The following is a 21,071-nucleotide window of genomic DNA, read 5'->3' as shown; positions in this document are numbered from 1 at the left end:
AGGGTGTGGAGAGTCTGCAGAAGGATCTAGGTGGACTCGGCGAATGGGCCAGGAAATGGCAAATGGAATTTAATGTTGGCAAGTGTGAGGTGGTCCACTTTGGCAGGAAGAATGGTAGGAAGGACTATTACTTACGGGGCGAAAAACTGCAGCAGGCGACGGTGCAGAGGGACCTCGGGGTCCTTGTGCATGAGTCACAAAAACCCAGCTTGCAGGTGCAGCAGGTGGTCAGGAAGGCGAATGGGATGCTGGCCTTCATAGCAAAGGGGATTGAATATAAAAGTAGGGAGGTCTTGCTGCAGCTGTATAGGGCATTGGTGAGGCCGCAGCTGGAGTACTGTGTGCAGTTTTGGGCACCGCACCTGCGCAAAGATATTTTGGCCTTGGAGGGAGTGCAGAGGAGGTTTACTAGGCTGATTCCGGAGTTGAGGGGGTTGAACTATGAGGAGAGGCTGAATAAACTGGGCTTGTACTCGTTAGAGTTTAGAAGAATGAGGGGAGATCTCATTGAGACGTATAAGATGATAAATGGGATGGATAGGATAGAGGTGGAGAGACTCTTCCCGCTCAAAAAAGACAGTAGGACTAGGGGGCACAGCCTCAAGATAAAGGGGGGGCAGTTTAGAACGGAGTTGAGGAGGAACTTCTTCACTCAAAGGGTGGTGAATCTCTGGAATTCTCTGCCCGTTGAAGTGGTGGAGGCTGCCTCGCTAAATATTTTTAAGACGCGGGTTGATGGGTTTTTGATAAGAGAGGGGATTAAGGGTTATGGGGAGAGGGCGGGAAAGTGGAACTGAGCAGCGACAGGTCAGCCACGATCTTGTTGAATGGCGGGGCAGGCTCGAAGGGCTGGATGGCCTACTCCTGCTCCTATTTCTTATGTTCTTATCCCCATAACCCCATGTATTTTTACTCTAGCTAGTCCGCCTGACACTAAGGGACAATTTAACATGGCCAAGCCACCTAGCCCGCGCATCTTTGGACTGATCTGGATATTTCTCCTGAGGGTGATTAAATATTGTGTAAGTGGGGGAGAGGGTGGTGAGGATAGGGTCAGGCAGTCTTCCAGTGATGGCTCCTGCTGTTCTCAGGCCTCGCGCGCGCGGGGGGGGGTGCGCGCGCCGGGGCCGGGTCTAGGCCCTGGTTGCCATGGTAACGGTGCAAGCCGCCGGCGGTGGCGGTGGACATGGCGGCGGCGAGCGAGCCGGCCTTCCTGGAGAAACTGGGTGACCTGCAGCAGGAGCTGCACAGCAGGTAAGAGCTTCGCGCCTTCTCCCCTCCCTCTCTCTCTCGGATCGTCACCCAGTCGCCTCAGCCCGAGCGGAAGGCCTGACTCCGCCCGACCGCTAGGCCTCGCGTCAAGCCTCGGACTCGAGTGGGGCGTTGGTCCCGCCTTCACTGCCCCCGACACTCTCTTTGACACACGTGTAAGGCTTTGGAGCCACTTACACTGTTTGACCCGAGCTGTCAGCAGAGGTCAGAAACCCTATCGACACAGCGGGAACTTATGTTTATCCTTCAAAATTAAATGCAGTCAAATGCGGATCACTTATAGAGAGAAAACTTGCACTTCCCTAGCAACTTTCCTTACCTTACGGGTTTATTTTGATTTGAATTTGATTTATTATTGTCACATTTATTAGCATATAGTGAAAAGTATTGTTTCTTGCGCAGGATCCAGACAAAGCATACCGTCCATACCGTTTGAGGGGTGGCACAGTAGTTAGTGCTGCTGCCTCATAGCGCTAGGGACCAGGGTTCAATTCCCGGTTTCTCCCCGCATCTGTGTTGGTTTCCTCCCAGTGCTCCGGCTTCCTCCCACAGTCCAAGGATGTGTGGGTTAGGTTGCTTGGGCACGTTAAATTAACCCTTAGTGTCAAGGGAAATGGACAGGTTAGAGGGATTAGCAGGGTAACTAAGCGGGGATAGGGCCTGGGTGGGATTGTTGTTGGTGCAGACTCAGTGGGCCGAATGGTTTCCTGTAGGATTTCTATAATTCATTGAGAAGGAAAGGAGAGGGTGCAGAATGCAGTGTTACAGTCATAGCTAAGGTGTAGAGAAAGATCAATTTAATGCGAGGTAGGCCCATTCAAAAGTCTGAGGGCAGCAGGGATGAAGTTGTTCTTGAGTTAGTTGGTATGTGACAGACTTTTGTATATTTTTCCCGATGGAAGAAGTGGGAGAGAGTATGTCCCAGGTGCGTAGGGTCCTTAGCTACGCTGGCTGCTTTTCTTTATTGTGCCCTTTTCAGTGCTGTTACTGAAGTAAAAGCAGTCATGACATCAAAAACTCAGCAGGTCTGGCAGCATCAGTGGATCGAGAAATAGTTGACACTTTGGGCGGGAATTGTTGCAGGCGGGACAGAGGCCATGCAAAGGTCCGTTGGCCTCCAGCAAGATTTTTCAGTCTTGGTCCAAGCGCGGCCACAAATCCTGTCCTTTGGTCCTCATGAATCCTTTAAAACTGAAGGGTGGCAGAAATGTGATGTGTTTTACAACTTCAGCAAGCTTGTTTGAAAAAAAGGGGACAGTCAGTTGCATCCAAATTGTCAGATGGGGGGAGATTAAATTAAAAATGTCATGGAAAAAAACAGCAAAGAATGTAGGAATTTTGATTTGATATCTTATTGTCACATGTATTAGTATACATTGAAAATTATTGTTTCTTGTGTGCTACATAGACAAAGTATACTATTCATAGAGAAGTAAAGGAGAGAGTGCAGAATGCAGTGTAATAGTCATAACTAGGGTGTAGAGAAAGACCAACTTAATACAAGGTAGGTGCATTCAAAAGTCTGATGGTAGCAGGGAGGTAGTAAAGGAACAAAGCATTGGCCCAGCGTAGATGTTAATACCAGAAGAAAGTTCAGTGCCGACTGAAAGCAAAACACGAGAATAACCTACAGACTGATACTAGGGGAAAATACAAAACGGAGGACAGAATTCATGTCTGAAATTATTGAACTCAAATGTTGAATCCCAAAGACTGCAAAGTGCCCAATAGGGGCAGCACAGTGTCACAGTGGTTGGCACCATCGATGACCAGACTTGATGACCCGGGATCAATTCCCAGCTTAGGTCACTGTGTCTGGGCGTTCTCCCTGTGTTTGTGTGGGTTTCCTCTGGGTGCTGCGGTTTCCTTCCACAGTCCAAAGGACTGGTTAGGTGCATTGGCTATGCTAAATTCTCCTTCATACCCGAACGGAGTGTGGCGACGAGGGGATTTTCACAGTAATTTCATTACAGTGTTGCATGTAAGCCTACTTGTGACACTAATAAGAAATAGATAAATTGGAAGATGAAGAGTTGTTATTTGAGCTTACTTCACTGCACATTGCAGCATGCTGAGAACAGAAATGTCAGCGTGAGAGTAAGATGGTGAATTAAAATGGCAAGTGACCAGAATGTTGCAGTCATGTTTATCAACACAATGAAGTGTTCTGCAAAGTTTTCATCAAATCTGCATTCAGCCTCCCCAATGTAGAGGGGACTACATTGTGAGCAGCAAACAGATCAAGTTGAAAGGAGTACAAGTTGCCTCACTTGGAAGACGTGTTCGGGGCCTTGAACAGTGAGGAATTAAAAGGGACAGGTGTTACATCTCCTGTATTTGCATGGGCAGGGGAATGGTCTAATTAGCACACAGTAAGCTCCCACAAACAATGTAATTGCTCATTCACCAGTTTAGGGAAAACACAACTCATTTGTTTACAGGTTAAAACTAAATAGAGGCTTGCAACCTCATTACTGCAGTCAGCTCCTGAGATGACTGAGTACAGAAGCTTGTGCTTACCATTGTGATCCCTTACTCTGCAGATTGACCCTTAAAGGGACAATCACCACATTTCTTCCCCTCTAAGTCCTTTTATACAAATACTCAATTTATACAGTCCAAGATAATTAAACATTTAAGTACATGAATTTACTTGATTATAAATTAAATCTTTCAGGGATTTCTGAATTCTTGTGGAGCAGTATAATTCCTTTGTTGGGGGTGCTTCCACATGGGGCTGTCAGCCAGAACCACTTCCGGCACAGGCAGTTCAGTTCCATGTGTTTTCACGGTGATGGCAGTTGTGCCTGCCGAGACTGGTATCGTTCCCAAAAATTCAACGCCATGATAATATCCTGTGGTACCGAAGCAACTGTAACACACTCTTGTAAAAGTAGGCAGCTAAGTGCATTTGCATTTGCATTTGCTGAATGTTCCATGTCAGTGCTTGATAGTATATTCGTAGATGGACAGATTTAACGCCCAACGTTGAATTCTTGCCAATGCGATTGGTAGAATAGCATTGTCTTCTTTAAAAAAGACTCGAGCAGTTTGTGGTCTGAAACAAAGGTAAAGTGCTTCCCATATAAGTACTGGTGAAATTTCTTGGCACCAAAGCTATTGATAACCCTTCTTTTTTGGCCTCTGAGAGGATTCTTGAGACATAGCCTATTTCAGATGTGTTGTCCATTCTCATAGGACAACACAACATCAATGCCATATGGAGGCGATGCATCACAGGTCAATACCAGTTGAAATGTACTAACAAGTTTGAAGAATGCAGCACTTGTGTTACTCTGTTGAAAGCTTCTATCTGGGGAGTCTTCCAAGATCAACCTTCGTGTTTCTTTAGCAGAATATGCAAGGGAGTCAAGAATGTTGACAAGTTTGGTTAAAAAAAACGCTCGTGGTAAATTTACCACTCTCAAAAATGATTTGAGCTCAGATTGTTTTTGAGGGCTGGTACCAACTTTATGGCCTTGACCTTGTCTTCCATGGGGTATAATCTTTGTGCATCCACACAATAGGTTACCTCAGCGGCTTGTGAAGTACATGTCTCCTTCTTGAGGCGAACTTCAGCCTCTTGAAATCACCTCACCTCCTTCTCTAAATTTGCTAGATGCGTGGCTTCTGTTGACTCAGCAATGAGAATATCATCAAGTTATACCGCAATTTGTGGCAGTCCCTGCAGCAGCCTCTCCGTTGTCTTTTGGAAAATTGCACGTGCTGAAGACATGCCAAAAGGCAGGTGCATGTATTGGAACAATCAGTACGTGAAGTATGAGTGCTGCCCCTTCCGAGAACTGAACTGGCTGGATAATGCAGTTCTTCCAATTGCTTTAATTCAATATTTACTTCCCCTCATAAAGCAAATGGTACAAAAGATCTCACCCTAAAGAGTCAAGGGGTCACATCTGGATCCACTTAGATCTTCACTTGCAGGCCTTTTATTTTGCTGTATTCATCCTTGAAGACAGTTTTATATTCCTTCATCAATTCAGTAGTCCTCCTTTGTACACTTGAAAAATCTCGGTTCAATTTAAATGATTTCCTTAAGTCAATCATGGCCACAAAGGTTTGGTCCTTGCCTCTATGATAATTGGGAGTTGGGGCAGATTGTTTTCCATAGCTTATAGATACCATTGCAGTGTCCACAATTTTTATTGCTTCTCCAATAAAAGTTGTTCACTTGGCTGCAGTACTCTTCAAATTCAGTGGTTAAACTCTTTCTCTCAAGTACCAATATATATATGCTCCCCTATCACTGTGAACGATGTTCCTGTATTAACTTCTATCTTAAGAGGCTTCCTATTTACCTGGAGCATTACAGTACTAGGAGCTATCTTGTCTGCTTTTATATTATACAGTGAGTGAATATTTAAATTGATGGTGCTAGACTCTTCTGCACTGTTGCATTATTTCATTGGCTACTTGGTAGACTTGACTTGGCTCTGCACCTATGCCATAAGTGGTGTTTCCTATGACAGGAAAAACATTTAGCCTCCTTATACCTGCAGGATTCAGGGGAGTGGTTACCTCCACATCAGTAACATTCCGCTTTGCTGATTGATTGCCTCTTCTGAATCTTCTTGCTTTATTTGTGGCTGAGCTCATTTCCCACCTTGCGGTGACTACTTCAGTTTTGGTACCACTGCTGACTGCAGGTTCATGCCTTAAGTGGTGAGCAGCACCATGTTGCATGCTCTCGAACTCTTAAGCACCTTTTTCAGCCCTTTCCATTGATAGCGCTATCTCCATTGCTTGTTTAAATTTTATACTGAACTCTGCAAATCTTTGTCGGATCGGCTGGTTGTTCCCCCCTGCAGACTAATCTGTGCTGTTAAGTATCATTCAATGTGGGTCCAAAATTGCAATACTTCAATATCTGTTTCAATTTAGTGATTGTTTCACCTGGGGCTCTCCCCCTTGAATTAAACTTGAATCGCTAGAGTAATACTGGTAGTTCAGGCTGGAACTGTGACTACACCAATTCCACAAGCTCAGTGAATATTTTGGAGTTGGGTGTGCTTGGGGCTGGGAGACTGCAAATCAGATTATAAATTTGGATTCCACACGTACTCAGGATAATTGCCTTGCTCTTCGCTGCTTCCCCTGTTTGTTTGGAGTTAATACCCAAGGCACTCTATGTATTGTATTGAGTCGTCTGCGGAGGAGTCAAATTGATCTATCCATCCAAAGAGGCGCACATACTCCATGGTGCTGTTGCAGAGGAAGTCCCAGGAGTTTGACCCAGCAACAGTGAAGCAATATATTTCCAAGTCAGCATGGTTTGTAACTTGGAAAGCAATTTGCAGGTGGTGAAATTCACACCGCCTGTTGCCCTTGTCCTGCTAGGTGTTGGAGGTTGTGGTTTGGAAGGTGCTTTTGGAGGAGTCATGCATGTTGCTGTAAGGAGGTGTTTGAACACACAATGCTGGATTCAGTAGAAACATGAGGATTATTAAATGGGTCTAATGAAGAGTATTTTAAATGTGTCACCTCTGAATAAAATTTTTAACTATGTTGCCAATATTCATGCTGCACTAGATCACTTGGATTCATCAGTGCAAATGTCCACTAGGATACGAATATCCGTCATTTAAAACTAAAAAGAAAGATGTTTTATCTAATTAAGAGAAATCAAGGGCTGAATTTTCCCATTCTGCCCACCACGGAAATCATAGCGGGCGAAGGATGGACCATGGGAAAGATCAGGTGACCTTGGGCGGGATTTTCTGGTTGTGGCGTGAGCGCAGCCGGAAAATCCCACCCCAACGTTTAATCCCTTCTACAAGAGCTGCAGACCTTTTTAGGTCAGAACTTCAGCTCTGGAAAAGTGCTGATCCTCCCTTTTTGACGCTCCTGCCTTCAATCCATTGGCTGCTGAGACCCTTTCTGGTTGAATGTTGATGCCACTCCCTTAAAAACTGTAACTTCTATAAGAAATGGCACTTACTGCTTCCCAAGGGTTTAATGTGAGTATCGTGGTTACCACCCCTGAGAGACATACTACTGTCTAAATTAGATTGGACAGCAAAAGAACAATGTTTGAGCTGCAGCAAAATAGGGTCGTTACAGTCTGTTCTTAAGCACATTGGAACAAATAGGGGAAAAGAAGCATATCCATTAGTATTGTATGGTAATACATGGGCAGCACAATGACAAGCACTGCTGCCTCACAGCACTTGGGACCTAGGCTCAATTCCCAGCATAGGTCACTGTCTGTGTGGAGTTTGCACATTCTCCCTGTGTCTGCACGGGTTTCCTCCCATAATCCAAAGATGTGTGGGTTGGGTGGATTGGTTATGTTAAAATTGTCCCTTAGTGTCAGGGGGACTAGCTAGGGTAAATGCATGGGGTTATAAGGTCTGGGTGGGATTGTGGTCAGTGCAGACTCAATGGGCCACATAGGCTCCTTTGCACTGTGTTTTGCTGCTGTTGATGGAGTTGGATCCGACAATAGATTTGCCATCTTCAGGAAGAGAGCGTTAACTACTGTTCAAGTTCTAATTACATAAAGATTTAATGGAACATTTGCCTCTCTGCATTCTCTTATTGTTTGTTCACATGGAATGTTCCTACCCCGATAATCCATGTCCTTTCAAGTTTAAATGGAGACATACAAGTTTCAGTTTTTTTTTAACTCCAGCATTTGGTGAGACGAGTGAAAGCATATAAAAAAAAATTCAAATAAAAAAATGTTCAATATTTTGAAGGTAAGCTCAAGTACACATATATGATAGCAGTTAAGCAAGCTAAATACATGTCATGGTGATTTTGTGATGATTCTTGGTGAATAAACATTTTCTCCAGCCCTCACCTGAGGAAGGAGCAGTGTTCTGAAAGCTCGTGCTACCAAAAAACCTGTTGGACTTTAACCTGGTGTTGTGAGACTTCTTACTGTGCCTACCAAGGTCCAACGCCGGCATCTCCAGATCATTTCCCCAACCTGGCAGAACTCTTGTCTTCGGGTCTGAAGATTAAAAGGGCTGAAAACTCTATTCAAGGACATGCACAGATAACTAAGGTGGACATTTCACTGTGATACTTATGGAGTGCTGTTGACCTTGGAGGGAGTGCAGAGGAGGTTTACTAGGCTGATACCGGAGTTGAGGGGGTTGAGCTATGAGGAGAGGCTGAATAAACTGGGCTTGTACTCGTTAGAGTTTAGAAGAATGAGGGGAGATCTCATTGAGACGTATAAGATGATGAATGGGATGGATAGGATAGAGGTGGAGAGACTCTTCCCGCTCAAAAAAGACAGTAGGACTAGGGGGCACAGCCTCAAGATAAAAGGGGGGCGGTTTAGAACGGAGTTGAGGAGGAACTTCTTCACTCAAAGGGTGGTGAATCTCTGGAATTCTCTGCCCGTTGAAGTGGTGGAGGCTGCCTCGCTAAATATTTTTAAGACACGGGTTGATGGGTTTTTGATAAGAGAGGGGATTAAGGGCTAAGGGGAGAAAGCGGGAAAGTGGAACTGAGCAGCGACAGATCAGCCATGATCTTATTGAATGGCGGGGCAGGCTCGAAGGGCTAGATGGCCTACTCCTGCTCCTATTTCTTATGTTCTTATGTTCTTATTCTTTGACCTAGACATTAAAATTAGACCTGTAAAATGTGGAAGCTAAAGATCTTTTGACATGGTTGAAGAATTGTTTTGTGGTTAGTATTCTTTGCTCAAAAAAGATCCTCAAATAGATAAATTGTTCATTGTCAGTGCTCTTTTTGTGACCATGCTGTGAGCAAAATGCCTCATGCAATTGCCTACAGAGGACAAATGAGCTGTGGAATATGAAACAAAGCAGTTATACTTCAAAAGATTTAGGTAACTTGAACTGAGAATTTTACTCTTTGTATCACAGTATCTTAAAATGCTCTAAAATATATCTTTGAAACAAATTCTAATTTGTAAATATAGTGCAGAGTTGGAATTTGTAGAGTGAGTTTTTGGTGAATGGTGCACCTTTTTGGTAATGGTAGATGTCATGGTGGATGACCAAGTTCACACAATCATGACGTCGAAAATGAGGCACTATTGTGTTGCAAGTACAGCCATGTTGAGTTTTGCTTCACTGCAAGGAAAGGTCTGTCAAAAAAAAATCATCTTACTAGAGAGTCTGCAACTTAGACTTTGAATTAGCAAATTGTCACAAACCTACTTTAAAATGTACATATGTTTTAGAAATATTGTCTTGGCTGATTATTTAAAATATCATTGTTATTACACATTGGACTTCCTTGCGCTGATAACTTAAGAGCATACAATGTACAATAATGAGAGATGATTTAACTCACTGATTAGTGTTAAGGTCTTCTCTTGGCACACTGATGCAAAATGCATGTGTATCAAAACAGTAAGGCATGAATATCAGGTCTCTTTTTTTGATGAGTACTGTGTACAGTCTGTAATCCACTGTTGTCCTAAAGCTATTGACTACAGTCACAGAGCGCACTTGTACAAGTTATTAAGATACTGTCCATTCCTGCTACCCAAACATAATTGTGTCGTTTTAGCAATTGTGGAGTCACAGACTAATATGCCAATCAGTTTGTAGCTTCATTGTGTAGTGACCTTCAGTTCAACTTAAAAATAATCAGTTGGAAACAGAATAGTAATTATTGTTGTGGAAGAGCATTCAGATTCACTTAGGCTTTGGAAATCCACCAACTAAAATGCAAATATCTCACCCTAAAGTCTGGACTAGAGTGTTGAAAGCCTTCTAGTTTCCAGCAGGATTCAAATGCATACTTGTGATCAAATAGACTTACAGGGATATCAACTACGTGCCACTCCCATGGAAGATCAGCGGTGTGCTCAAATATTTTTTCCATCATTACTTAGCCTATAAACCTTGACCAGCAAGAAAGTTTAAAATTTGACAGAATGAATAAGATTATATTTTATCCTGAGCTTTTTGTTAAATAGCTGTTATTGCTGTCAGAATATCATTAGAGTGAAATAAAATTTTGACTTTAAATTAAAAAAACAGTTTTGTATATGCAGATCATCGTGCATATCTAGTATTGAGTTGTGTTTACCAGTTTGTCACACTAAATTCTGTCACGTTTCAGAGAAAAAATAACTTAGAAGAAAGTTGGTCATTTCCCATTTATTTCTTAATTTTTGGAATTGCTGCCAAGATTTGCTTTTAAGAAAAGTTGCATTGCCTTATGTGATCAGATCAGAAAGTCCAAAGTATGAGATGAAGCCCAACTAGACCCCAAAGTCTTTTTCTATTTTGACATTAGTATGAGCGTATGGTGTTTTGCTCCAGGTCTGATTCTGTTGACAACTAGGAAGCTTTTATCGAAACAAACTTTAACTATTACAAATGAATTAGTTTAACATTTATCAATTGAACAATACTTAAACATGACAAGAGACTATTCTTAACTGCTAACCCAGCTCTGTTGGTTCCAATTGAAGCAATATTCCCCTTATTGACTTAAACTCCTCTTCAAAACCAGGTAGCAATACATAGGCTTACATGCTGGTACTTGATCTGCTAGTCCTAGAGCCTCCAGAACACCCCTGGACAGAGAGCCTTTTTCTCCTTGCAGCCTCCAGAGAGAGAGACCATGACACCTCTTGCATGTTTCAGAATGCAACAATAACTGCTTGCTTTTCATAAGAACATAAGAACATAAGAAATAGGAGCAGGAGTAGGCCATCCAGCCCTTCGAGCCTGCCCCGCCATTCAATAAGATCATGGCTGATCTGTCGCTGCTCAATTCCACTTTCCCGCCCTCTCCCCATAACCCTTAATCCCCTCTCCTATCAAAAACCCATCAACCCGCGTCTTAAAAATATTTAGCGAGGCAGCCTCCACCACTTCAACGGGCAGAGAATTCCAGAGATTCACCACCCTTTGAGTGAAGAAGTTCCTCCTCAACTCCGTTCTAAACCGCCCCCCTTTTATCTTGAGGCTGTGCCCCCTAGTCCTATTGTCTTTTTTGAGCGGGAAGAGTCTTTCCACCTCTATCCTATCCATCCCATTCATCATCTTATACGTCTCAATGAGATCTCCTCTCATTCTTCTAAACTCTAACGAGTACAAGCCCAGTTTATTCAGCCTCTCCTCATAGCTCAACCCCCTCAACTCCGGTATCAGCCTAGTAAACCTCCTCTGCACTCCCTCCAAGGCCAAAATATCTTTGTGCAGGTGCGGCGCCCAAAAATGCACACAGTACTCCAGTTGCGGCCTCACCAATGCCCTATACAGCTGCAGCAAGACCTCCCTACTTTTATATTCAATCCCCTTTGCTATGAAGGCCAGCATCCCATTCGCCTTCCTGACCACCTGCTGCACCTGCAAGCTGGGTTTTTGCGACTCATGCACAAGGACCCCGAGGTCCCTCTGCACCGTCGCCTGCTGCAGTTTTTCACCTCGTAAGTAATAGTCCTTCCTACCATTTTTCCTACCAAAGTGGACCACCTCACACTTGCCAACATTAAATTCCATTTGCCATTTCCTGGCCCATTCGCCCAGCCTATCTAGATCCTTCTGCAGACTCTCCACACCCTCCGCACAATTTGCCGTTCCCCCAATCTTGGTGTCATCAGCAAATTTCGACACTCTACACTCGGTTCCCTCCTCCAGATCATCTATATAAATGGTAAAAAGCTGAGGCCCCAGCACCGACCCCTGGGGCACTCCACTAGTCACCATCCGCCAATCCGAATAACACCCGTTGACCCCCACTCTCTGCCTCCTATTTGACAACCAATCCTCTATCCACGCTAACACCCTACCCCCAACTCCATGTCCCTCGACCTTCTGCAATAACCTCTTGTGAGGCACTTTGTCAAACGCTTTCTGAAAATCTAGAAAGACCACATCCACCGGCTCTCCTCTATCCACCGCCCTAGACACATCCTCATAGAACTCCAGTAAATTTGTCAGACACGACTTCCCTTTAATGAAACCGTGCTGCGTCTGCTCTATCAAGCAATTCCCTTCAAGATGCCTCGCAATTTCCTCCTTAATGACAGATTCTAACATTTTACCTACCACAGACGTTAAACTAACCGGCCTATAATTCCCCGCCTTTTGCCTGGCACCCTTCTTAAACAACGGCGTAACATTAGCCGTTTTCCAATCATCCGGCACTTCCCCGGAATCCAGCGACGTTTGGAAAATAACCACCAAGGCATCCACTATCACCTCCGCCATTTCTTTCAGAACCCTCGGATGCATTCCATCCGGTCCTGGGGACTTGTCCACAATCAGCCCCTCCAGTCTGTCGAGCACCGCCTTTCTAGTAACAGTAATGTCATTAAGACCCTCCAGTCCTACCACCTTTCTATCGCTAACACCCGGCAAATTATTCACGTCCTCCTCCGTGAAGACAGAAACAAAAAAGTTATTCAAGACCTTAGCCATATCCCCATCCCCTACCACTAGGTCCCCTTTCTCATCCTCTAAAGGACCAACATTCACCCTAGCCAGCCTCTTTCTTTTTATATATTTATAAAAACTCTTGTTATCCTTTTTTATATTAAGCGCTAGCCCAGCTTCATAGTTTCTCCTACCCTTCCTTATCAACTTCTTTGTCAATCTTTGTTGACATTTAAACCTCTCCCAATCCTCTTCTCGCCCACTACTCTTAGCTACTCTAAATTCCTCCGCTTTTAGTTTAACACTTCCCTTCACCTCCTTTGTTATCCACGGCTTATTACCTCTCCTCCTACTATCCTTTTTGACCATCGGAATAAATTTCCGTTGAGCACCAAGAAAGATCTCCTTAAAGATCCTCCACTGCTCCTTAACAGACCCTCCCTCCAACGCGCTCTCCCAGTCCACATTCGCCAATTCTTCTCTCATCCTACCGTATTTCCCTCTTTTCAAACAAAGGACGCGTGTCCGGGAACCCACTTTCTCCTCCTCCATCTGCACCAGAAACTCCACCATACAATGATCACTCTCCCCAAGAGGATCCTTCACCACAAGGTCCCTAATTCTACCCGCTTCATTACATAGCACCAGATCCAAGATAGCTCGCTCCCTCGTCGGCTCCAACACACACTGTTCGAGGAAACTATCCCGGCAGCATTCCAAGAACTCTTCCTCGAGCCCCCCACGTCCAACATGGGTCGACCAATCAATATGCAGATTGAAATCCCCCATAACTACGGCCGTCCCATTCCTGCACGCCGCACTTATTTGCGCGTTAACAGCCCGCCCCATCTCCAGATCATTATTCGGGGGCCTATAGACGACACCCACCAGCGTCTTCCTCCCTTTGCTGTTCCTAATCTCCACCCACAACGATTCCACCCTCTGCTCCTTGGCTCTAATATCATCCCTTGCTACCACCGTGATGCTATCCTTAATCAGCAGAGCTACGCCCCCCCCTTTTCCCTCCTGCCTATCCTTCCTAAACACTTGATAGCCCTGTACATTCAGCTCCCAGTCCCTGTCACCCTGCAGCCACGTCTCTGTAATGGCCACCAGATCGTATCCATTTGTGTCGATCTGCGCCATCAGCTCATCCACTTTATTCCGAATGCTTCGTGCATTCAGATAAAGTGCTTTCATCCCAGCCTTCACCTGGACCCTATTTGCCGCAACGCCACCAACTATACTCATGCCCCCTACTCCCTCTATTATTGGGACATCCTCGGCCTTTTCCCTTACATGTACACTCTCCTTAACTTTAGACCTCGTAAGGTCACCTACCCTCACACCCTCCCCCCCATAATTAGTTTAAAGCCCTGTCTACAGTCCTCTTTACTCGATTCGCCAGCACTCTGGTCCCAGCACGATTCAGACCAACCCCATCCCTCCCGAACAGGTCCCACCTACCCCAATACTGGTGCCAATGCCCCATAAATTCAAACCCATTCCTCCCACACCAATCCCTGAGCCACCCATTCACTTCCTTAATCCTGTCAACCCTACGCCCATCTGCACACGGTTCAGGCAGTAGCCCAGAGATAACCACCTTGTCGGTTCTACTTTTTAATTCCATTCCAAGCTTTTCATACTCCCTCCCCAGATCCTCAGTCTGCATTTTGCTTACGTCGCCGGCACCCACATGTACCACAACGACCGGATTCTCACCCTCCCACTCCAGGTTCCTCTGCAGCCCAGCTGCGACATCCCGTACCCGAGCACCAGGCAGACAACACACCCTTCTGTGCACTTTGTCATTGTGACAAAGGACAGTGTCAATACCCTTCACCCCACTATCCCCAATAACTACTACGTTCCTTTTCCTTTTCTCTTTGCCTATGTCCTGCTGCAGCACTGTACCGTGTGCAGCTTGTTCACCAACCTCACCTGCCTCGTTCTCGTCCAACTTGGAAGCAAGAACCTCAAACCTGTTATGCAGATTAAGAGGCTGAGGCCTCCGCTCCTCACCCCCCTTCCTCTTCCCAGTAGCCCCCTCTTGTCCCTGACCCTTAGAGTTAGCCAGTCTAGGGGGGGTGGATGTCACTTGCACCCCATTGACAATGGCACCCTCTCTCCCCTTGATGAGCCTCAGTGTCTGTAGCTCAGAGGCCAGCTCATTTACCCTGAGCTGGAGCTCCTCCAGCAACCTGCACTTACTGCAGACATGGTCACTGGGATGAACCCTAGGGTCCACCAGTTCCCACATCATACAGAAACCACACATCACATGCCCCTCCATTATTTACTGTAGTAGTTTTGAAAAAATTTTTTTTGTTTTTTTGTTTTTTTTTGTTTTTCAAACGAACTCACCTGGCCTTTTTTCCCTCCAAGCCCTTTTTGATATTAAGCCCTAGTAGCTCACTCTGCTTCCCTCTCACTCCGCTGCCCGCTGTCTACACCAGGCCTCCTTTTAAACCTGGCGCTGATTTAAATCTGATGGCCCACAACTGCCTGCTAACCACTCCCTCAGAATTCTTAAAGCAGTAAATACAATAAATAAATGCTTTAAACAGTTCTACAAAGAACAAAGTGCTTTAAACTTATTTTAAACTGGTTTTTAACAGGTAAAATCTTAGCTGTCTCTCTGCTCCTTCACTCGTCTGCTCCAGCAAACAAGCTTTCCCTGCAAGCTTAGCCCCTCTCCTTAAACACATGACTCTATCAGTCAAACTATTCAAAATCCTACTCTGAAACCTGGAGGGAGTAATATTGGACCTGGAGACAGGGGCACTCTCTCCTCTTTAAATGGAATCATTTAATCCCACCTTACTAGCCAGATCTTGTCAAAAGACAATGATGCAGATTTTGCTGTACTCATAATAGTGAAGCCTTCAATGGCAAAACTGATAAAATTTCTCATGTTCGTACATGAGTTAAATGCAGAAAAGTGGAAGATTTTGTTAGCGATATTCTGCTTCTCCGCTGGCTGTGATGTTGTGGTCTTTATCGATGGAATCAATGCAGAGATCATGGTGGTGTGAACTTATTCTAATTCTAATAAGATAGTTAGCAAAGTTAGAACTTATTCAGTATAACAGACTTCAATGCTACAGCAAACAATAATTACTGCTGAAGAAGCCCTCTTGCCCTGATAAATTAATTTTGCAAGTGTACAATGCAATTCCATCCTAAGAAAATTACTGTTGCAGATCTTTATAAAATATTATTTAAAATAGCCTTTTTGTTTAGTCCTTCTATGTCCTTTCCTTAAGTTTGTGTCCCAAGCTTTGTTTCACTTCCTGCACAATAATTTAAATTTAAGTTTTATTTCTTTTCTTTGTTTCCTGCTTTGCAGCCTGTGTCCCCATGGGTGTTCCTCAATCTGGTTGAAGACCCTTCCTGCTGCTTCCCTTGCTCATATGCCACAAATCCACAGCGGAAGGCAACAAATGTGTGTGGAAGCTGAATGAGTGGATGACTTTGCTGACAAGTTAGCTAAAAGTCTATGGGCAACTTTAAGTGAGGGGAATGGTGAATGTCATTTGCTGTGCCATTCACAGTGAAATGCAGACTAATAGAATGCATTGTGCTCTCAGTACTGCTATGCAGTATCAACCTAAATAATGTACTGAAGACTTGGTCTGGGATTTGTGCTTTGCATTTTCTGACTTGGACATGATGTGTTAGCAACCATTTTAGTTATGGGAAGGTTCAGCAATTAGACCTTGTGGCATAAAAGGGACTCACCATGTTACACTCAGCTGCATCTTAGCAACAGAATAATAAACTATTTAGTACATGATATAATGCTATTACTACAAAATTCTATATCCTCCAACTTAATTTTTTGAAATTCGTTTTACAGGATGTGGGCATCACTGGCCGCACCAGCATTTATTTCCTATTCCTAGTTACTCTATAGAAGGTGAGCTGCTTCCTTGAATCACTGCAGAAGCTGAGATGTGGGTACATCCGTGGTGCTGTTAGGGAAGGAGATCCAGGATATTGACCCAATGACAGTGAATGAGTAGCAATATATTTCCGAGTCAGGGTGGTGAGTGACTTTGGAGGGAAATATCCAGGTGGTGGTGTTCCCATGTATCTGCTGCTCTTGTCCTAGATGGTAATGGTCATGTGTTTGGAAGGAGCTGCCTAAGGAACTTTGGTGAGTTCCTAAAGTGTGTCTTGTAGATGGTGCACACAGTTGCCACTGTTTGTCGATAGTGGAAAGGTTGAATATTTGTGAAAGAGGTAGCAATCAAGTGGGCTGCTTAGCCTTGGATGGTGTCAATCCTCTTGAGTGTGTTGGAGCTGCATCCATTCAGGCAAGTGGAAAGTATTCCATTACATTCCTGACTTGTACATTATAGATGGACAGGCTTTGGGGAATCGGGAAGTGAGTTATTTGCTGCAGGATTCCTAGTCTTTGACCTTTCTGGTAACTACAGTATTTATATGGCTGTTCTAGTTCAGTTTCTGGTCAGTGGTAATCTTGCAGATGTAAATAGTGGGGGATTCAGTGATGGTAATACCAGTGTATATCAATGGGTGATAGTTCATCCTCTGTTGTTGGAGATGGTCATTGCCTGGCACTTGTGTGGCATGAATGTTACTATCCAGTTTTCAGCACAAGTCTGGACATTGTCCAGGTTTTGCTGTATTTGGACATGGACTGCTTCAGTATCTGAGGATTGTGAATGATACTGAACATTGTGCAGTCATCGGTGAGCATCCCTACTTTTGACCTTATGATGGAACATCTTAAGACGATTAGGCCGAGGACACTACCCTGAAAAACTCGTGCAGTGGAGCTGAGATGATTGACCTCCAATCACCACAATAATCTTCCCTTGTGCCAGATGTGACTCCAACCAACAGAGGGTTTTCCCCGATTAACTCCAGTTTTGCTAGGGCTCCTTGATGAAATGCTGCCTTGATGTCAAGGGTAGTCACTCTTATCTCACCTTTGGCATTCAGCACTTTTATCCATGCTTGAACCAAGGCTGTAATGATGTCAAGAGCTAAGTGACCCTGGTGGAACCAAACTGAGCATCTGTGAGCAAGTTATTGCTGAGCAGGTGCTGCTTGATAGCACTATTGATGACCTCTTCCATCACTTACTGATGATTGAGATAGACTGGGCGGTATTTGGCCGGGTTGGATTTGTCCTGACCTTGGTGTATAGGCCATACCTGGGCAATTTTCCACATTGCCAGGTAAATTCCCATGTTGTAGCTGTACTGGAACAGCTTGGCTAGGGGCGTGGCAACTTCTGGAGCAAATATTTTAAGTACTATTGCTGGAATATTGTCAAGGCCTATGGTCTTTGCAGTATCCAGTGCCTTGAGTCATTTCTTGTGGAGTGAATTGAATTGGCTGAAAACTGACATCTGTAGTGCTGAGGACCTCTGAAGGAGGCCCGAGATGGATTATCCACTCAGTGCTTCTGGCTGAAGATTGTTGCAAATGCCTTATCTTTTGCACTGTTGTGCTCTTCTATTATTGAGGAGAGGATATTTGTGGAACCTTCTCCTCCTATGAATTGTCTAATTGTCCAACCACCATTCATGACTGAATGTGATAGTACTGTAGAGTTTAAGTTTAAGATTTAAAGTTTATTAGTTTAGATGTGATCCATTAGTTGTTGGACTGCTTAGCTCTGTCAATTACTTGCTGCTGATGCTATATGGCATGCAAGTAGTCCTGTTTTGTGGCTTCACCAGGCTGATACCTCATTTATTTTTAGGTAAGCCTACTGTTGCTCCCGGTATGCCCTCCTGCCCACTACATTGAATCAGGGTTGATCCCCTAGCTTGGTGATAATGGTAGGATATGCTGTGCAATGAGGTTACAGATTGCAGTTGAATGCAATTCTGCTGCTTCCAGTGGTCCACAGCACCTCATGGATGTCCAATATCGAGCTGCTAGACCAGTTCAAAGTTTATCCCATTTAGCATGGTCGTAGTGCCACACAACACGATGGAGGTTATCCGCAATGTGAAAATGGGACTTCATCTTCACAAGGACTATTTCTGAAGTCACTCCTACCAATATTGTCATAGACAGATGCATCTGCAGCAGGCAGGCTGGTGAGGATAAGTTCAATTATGTTTTTCCCTCTTGTTGGTTCCTTCACCATCTGCTGCAGTCTCAGTCTAGGAGCTATGTGCTTTAGGACCTGGCCACTTCACTCTGTGGTGATATTACCAAGCTGGTCTTGGTGATGGACATTGAAGTTCCCCACCCAGAGTACACTCTGCTCCCTTGCCACCCTCAGTGCTTCTTCCAAGTGGTTTTCAACATGGAGGAATGCGAATACATCAGCCGAGCAGGGATGGTGCATGATAATCAGCAGGAGGTTTTCTTGCCCATGTTTGACCTGGTGTCATGAGACTTCATGGGATCCAGAGTCAATGTTCAGGACTCCCACTGTATACTATTGTGCTGTCACCTCTGCTGGGTTTGGGATAGAATATAAAAGCAGGGAGGTCTTGCTGCAACTGTACAAGGCACTGGTGAGGCTGCAACTGGAGTACTGTGTGCGGTTTTGGCCCCCTTATTTGTGAAAGGATATATTGGCCTTGGAGGGAGTACAGAGAAGGTTCACCAGGCTGATACCGGAGATGAGGGGGTTGGTTTATGAGGAGAGATTAAATAGACTGGGCCTGTACTCGTTGGAGTTTAGAAGGCTGAGGGGGGATCTTATAGAGACTTACAAGATAATGAAGGGGCTAGGTAGGGTAGAGGTAGAGAGATTCTTTCCGCTTAGAAAGGAAACCAGACCTAGAGGGCACAGCCTCAAAATAAAGGGGGGGGGGTGCAGTTTAGAACAGAGTTGAGGAGGAACTTCTTCACTCATAGGGTGGTGAACCTCTGGAATTCTCTGCCCATTGAAGTGGTGGAGGCTACCTCATTGAATATGTTTAAGTCACGGGTAGATATCTTTCTGATAGACAAGGGAATTAAGGGTTATGGGGAGCAGACGGGAAAGTGGAACTGATCCACTTCAGATCACTCATGATCTTATTGAATGGCGCGGCAGGCTCGAAGGGCTAGGTGGCCTACTCCTGCTCCTATTTCTTATGTTCTTATGCCCTGCCAGTGGCACAGGACATACAGATTCAGGAATGGTGATGGTGGTGTCTTGGACATTATCTGCAAGGTAAAATTCTGAGTATGACTACGTCAGGCTGTTGCTTGACTAGTCTGTGAGACAGCTGTCCCAATATTGGCATAACCTCCAGATGTTAGTCAGGAGAACTTTGCAGACTTGGCAGGGTTGGGTTTGCCGTTGTGGTTTCTGGTGCCAAAGCCGATGCCAGGTGGTCTGTCAAGTTTCATTTCTTTTTGTCCCATTTGTAACTGTTGAATACAGCTGTCTAGGTTGCTAGGGCATTTAGGAGTTGGCCACATTTAAAACTCAGTCAGCATTATGAGCAATATTGTGGGTAATTAATCTTTTTTTAAAGACAAACTATTTAGAATTCAAATGTTTGAAAATAGTTCAAAATTTAGATCTAAATGTTTATTCACATGTTTTCCAATTAAGACTGGAATCAACTCCACCACTTATCAATACCCTTGAAATTTTCATCAGAGCAAGTGATAAATGTCTAATTCTGCTGGAGTTGTGACTGAATTTCAAAATAACACTGGGCCTCCTCCCTTTTTAGATATTAAACTGACTCCTAGACATAATGAATGAAGGCACCAACATCACCTTGGAGGCATAAATTAGTGAGGGTTTCATGAGCATACTGTTTTGACACTTTGCAACTGTCTGCTGGAGGTTATGTCATGTATTTATATAAAGCAATTTGCATTGTGTATATAATTGGCAAAAGTGTGCCATAAGACAAAAAAACCATTTAATTTGCTGCGGTGTATGCATGTCAACAGTAGTCAATCAGGTTATTGTTAATTGTTTTGTGTAGGCTGAACAAAATGCTACTTGGATTTGATTTGATTTATTATTGTCACTGTGAAAAGTATTGTTTCTTGCGCGCTATACAGACAAAGCATACCATTCATAGAGAAGGAAAGGAGAGAGTGCAGAATGTCATGTTTCTCTATACCCTAGGTATGACTGTAAGATCAACTTAATGCGAGGTAGGTTCATTCAAAAGTCTGATGGCAAGAGGGAAAAAGCTGTTCTTGAGTCAGTTGGTACGTGTCCTCAGACCTTCGTATTTTTTTCCTTGATGGAAGAACATGGAAGAGAGTTTGTCTGGAGTACGTGGGGTCTTCAATTATGCTGGCTGCTTTTCTGAGGCAGCTGAAAGTATAGACAGTGTCAATGGGTGGGAGGCTGGTTTAAGTGATGGACTGGGCTTTGTTCATGTCACTTTGTAGTTTCCTATGATCTTGGACAGAGCAGGGGCCATACCAAGCTGTGATACGACCAAAAAGAATGCCTTCGTTGCTGCATATGTATAAGTTGGAGAGAGTCATAGTGGACACTCC

General features: G+C 44.3%; 1 protein-coding gene across 2 annotated transcripts in view; it reads left to right on the top strand.

Moving 5' to 3' along the window:
* The first annotated feature begins 1,178 nt into the window (after nt 1–1,178).
* Nucleotides 1,179–21,071, top strand: part of kiz (kizuna centrosomal protein) — a 135,938-nt gene continuing 116,045 nt past the window's right edge. For both annotated transcript variants that reach the window (XR_013888220.1, XM_080199740.1), the window contains exon 1: nt 1,179–1,254. Coding sequence is in view for 1 of the 2 variants with exons in the window: in XM_080199740.1 (XP_080055866.1) it covers nt 1,187–1,254 (68 nt within the window). In the remaining variant the exon portion in view is untranslated. The remainder of the gene's footprint in view (nt 1,255–21,071) is intronic.

This window comes from Carcharhinus amblyrhynchos, chromosome 12 (assembly GCF_965287045.1).
Source record: "Carcharhinus amblyrhynchos chromosome 12, sCarAmb.v2.hapA, whole genome shotgun sequence".
Lineage (NCBI taxonomy): Eukaryota > Metazoa > Chordata > Chondrichthyes > Carcharhiniformes > Carcharhinidae > Carcharhinus > Carcharhinus amblyrhynchos.
This window is presented reverse-complemented; position numbering and strand designations above follow the sequence as displayed.